Source organism: Plasmodium gonderi (assembly GCF_002157705.1).
Source record: "Plasmodium gonderi DNA, contig: Pgo-contig_412, whole genome shotgun sequence".
Classification (NCBI taxonomy): domain Eukaryota; phylum Apicomplexa; class Aconoidasida; order Haemosporida; family Plasmodiidae; genus Plasmodium; species Plasmodium gonderi.
Window position 1 is genome coordinate 1 of NW_021629298.1, and position 4,196 is coordinate 4,196.

A 4,196-nucleotide genomic window follows, 5' to 3' on the forward strand; every position below is an offset into this window, starting at 1 on the left:
ATGACCAATTAAGCAAAATATCATGTTAATAAATTATACTGAAAACGAAATTATTAAATTAGAAAAAAAAGTATATAATATATTAAATGAATCTGTTATTTATAGTTCATCATATGGTAAAAGAAATTTCTAGTTGATAGAGAAGAAGAAAAAGAGAAATTATATGGAAAACAAGTTGCAAAGCAATCTCAAAAAAAAATATACTCGGATGAGAGTTAAATTAACGATGATAAAGATAGTAATGAGAATAAAAATGGATATCACACTAAACTAGGGGGATAAGGAACAAGGGTTTCATATGCAGGAGGAGTTATTTAGGTGTTATTTATCTGTTATGGAACCTCATTATAGAATATTTGCGGAATTGCGAGGAAAAAATAGGAGATGGTTCAATGAATAAATCATTTGAAGTTAATGCTGCAATTAAAAAGGACGATAACGAACAGGACATAGTAGATTATTTTGACATAATTATCAAACTCAATGTTAAATACATATCTGTAAATATAAAAATATATAAATATTATTAAAAAATACATTAAACTGGAAGACATCCAAAAATTATATTACATAAAAACAATAAATAAAAATATATATAATAACTAAATATATTTTTAACAAAAAGAATACACACTGAATATTAATTTTACAGAAAAGTAATAATAATAATAATAATAGTATATAAATGTATACAATATTTGTTATATTTAAAATATAATGTTATCATAATATAATTACAACTATCTATTAAAATATATATGTATAACTTATAATGAAAAAACATTTTAGAGAAACAAAAAAAATTAAGTATAAAAAAAATATTTCATAAAAAAAAATCATTTAAAAAATATAAATAAAACTCTCAATATTAACAGTGAACACCGAAAACTGCACCATGAGGAATAAATCCTGAACACCTAACCCTTAAGACTAAAATGATAATTCCAGATACTATACACTAAACCAAAAAAAACTGAAAACAAAATACAAAAAAATGAATACATAAACCATAAAATTAAAACAATAATAACATATCCTATACAATAGACCCTAATAACATAAACATAAATACTGAAAAATAAAATCAAAATATGAAACATAGGACCCCTAAACCAGAACCCTAAACCTAAACCCTGAAATTATAGAACAGCTTGCACAATTATATGTTTACAATTTGTTATTTTTCTAATAATTATTCTTCTTGTAACTAGATATATTATAAAATGGATGGAATTTATGTTTTATTAATTCAAATATTTATCCTTAATTATTTTATCCTTCTTGTATTTTTTTCTTTTTTTCTACTAATCTCTGGTAATATCAAGTTCTCAAATAGCTGTTATAATTTTTAATATTCAAATGCTTATTATAAATGTTTACTAACTATAAATTTTAATCAAAATGAACACGTCCAGTATGATAGGATATAAATGATCTCCTCTCTTGAGGATATTCAAATAAAGATTCTAATTCATCCACTGATAATACATCCACTGATAATTCATCCTCTGATAATTCATTTAGAAGTTTACCATAATTATATCTGCTAATTCTTTTTTTCTTTAAACCCCTTTTATGCATCTGTGACCCAAATGTAGTAGAATAATACGAAAAATAAAATAAATAAAAAAACCCATAAATAATATATAACATAGTCATAAAGGAGTACTAAATATTAATACAAATTAATATATATATTATAAAATATATATATGTTAGTGTTGGGTGTGCATTTACATTAAAATTATAGAAAAGGTAAATAATAGTTCCCATTATTGAAGCACCTAGGAATAAGGAGGTTAAATAATCTGATTTTATTAATTTATTTATAGTTTCTGCAATATCATGAAAAAATGTAATAGATTCACTTGTACCATTGCTTACTTTATTCTTAGTTTTATTTATTATTTGCAATTTTGCTTCTAATATATTTAATAATATATTGGGGTTAAAATCATAATCACAGTCAATATAGGCATAACAAAAATCTTGTTTAAATTTCAATGGATCAAAATTTTCTTTCTTTTCATATATGCTTTTAATATAGGTGATATATTCCACATATTTTTCACATTTTTTTTCATTTTCATTATTACAATTAATATATTTAAAATTTACATGATAATCGTGTAAATCCTTCTCTTCTTTCCAGACTAACGGAGTTCCTGAAAAAGCGCAATTGCAAGATGAATCAATAGAATATTTTGAACTAAGAGATGACACCATACCAATAAGTTTATCGACAACTTGTTTGTTATTTATATTCTCTGCACAATAAAATTTTCGTATATTATCAAAAAACCAATGGTGAAAGAAATAACAATAGCTTTTTTGTTCGTGCCAGGGGATCGTAGATGCCTCTATTAAAAACGTGACAATACGTTTACAGAACTTTATAATATTATTGTTATTTAATCCTAATTTAACACATTCCCCATTTATATCCATTAAATTTTCTTCTTTATTCATTTCATTATATCTCTTATATGAGGGTAAATCAGGGAATTCTATTTCCTATTATTTTTCAAACATATGAAATGGTATTATATGTTTATATTCATTTTAAAAAAAAAATCTTTTACTACGCTTAAAAAAATGTAGAACATTCATATTCAGAGCTACGTATGTAATAATAATGTATATATACCCAATTTTTCATTTTTCCAAATATCGTAATATTGTATGTTCACTAAATCAAATAAGAATATTCGCAATTCCTCATTTACAAATGTAGTATAACAACGGGATATATATATATATTATTCATCAGTATAAATTAATTATAAAAACCACGTCAATGCTTACATGTAGTTATTTTTTTTTTAAAATATCAGGAAACAATTTTAATGTACTATTGCTAACATAAAGTAAGAAAATGTTTAATTATTCAAAAATGTACAAGGAAAAAATTATCCTTCTGCACGGTGTCATTTAATATATTATCATACAACCCTAGTAATTAGTAATAATATAAATAATTCATTTGCTTACATACCATTGTTGATTATTTCTTCTTTCTGAGTTATCGTCTATTGAAAAAAGCAGTTACAATAATATGTATACATTTTCTACAAATAATTGATATTTTAATTATGCAACAAAAGGGGGAAATTCGTTTTACTAAGGAATTACCTTCATTTACCGGTTGTTAATGTTAATTATTTTCTTTTGCATTTTTAAAAATAAACATATTCTAAATTTATAATTTGAAAAAAACGAATACCTTTTGATGTAAAATAATAAACATTATATTTTGTAATTAAATTTAGTTCATAATATAAAAAACATATATTTTTTGTCACAAAATGCTATAAATTGGTGTATATTGCGCAATGAGGGACGTTTCACGATGAATCCATTGAACCTTGCAGTGCTTAAAATTTGTAAAAATAGAGAAAAAAAAAAATTGTTTCATACAGTTTTCATTTTTTAATACTTATAAAATGAACATAGAAAGATTGATATTTTTCTATATTTATATAAAATAAACAATTATGATAAATATTAAAAAAATACATCTGAAAAAAATAAATGACATACTCATTATTTATTCTCTAAAAATAAAATAAAAACGCTTAAATAACCGTTTTCATTGTCCGAAAGAAAAAATATATAATAGAAAAAACAAGAAGATGCTTAAATCTAACTTATGTTGTAATTAAAACGTGCTATTTAATTTGTCACAATAATACAAAGACATCTTGAAATTAATACCTTCCAGACGCATCTTTTTGAAACAATAAATGAAGGAATGAATATATTATATTTAACAATATAATAAATTATTACGTCACTTTTATTAATAACTCATTAAAACTAAACATTCACAACTGTGTTTATTAAAGTATAAAAACATAACAATGAAAAAATGTTTTAAATATTATGCCGTTATGAATCTACAAATTAGCATGCAACATTTTTTTTTTTTAAAACGAATTATCATCTTATCACATGCGAAATGGAACGTTGTATTTTCTCATTGTATATAAATGTACATAAATCATTTGCATTGTTTCCTTGTTTCAACAGTGTTCTGTATTCGTAATGTAATAAATATATTAATGTTGTGCATATGATCAAAAAAATTATTTTCACATTGTTTAAATACTTTCATTGAGGTGTCCCTTAAAACATATGTTTTTATATATTCACTTTTCCTATATCTTATTAGTTTATCTGTTGTTCAAATAGATAAA

The 4,196-nt window shown here is 22.7% G+C and overlaps 1 protein-coding gene across 1 annotated transcript; it reads right to left on the reverse strand.

The window, feature by feature from the left end:
- Positions 1–1,392: 1,392 nt before the first annotated feature.
- PGO_003335 (variable surface protein) lies at positions 1,393–2,606 on the reverse strand (the record flags this gene model as incomplete). The annotated part of the gene is made up of 3 exons (XM_028691292.1): positions 1,393–1,668; positions 1,738–2,514; positions 2,583–2,606. The coding sequence occupies 3 exons, from the start codon at positions 2,604–2,606 to the stop codon at positions 1,393–1,395; spliced, it is 1,077 nt and encodes a 358-aa protein (XP_028547093.1).
- Between the last annotated feature and the right edge of the window lie 1,590 nt (positions 2,607–4,196).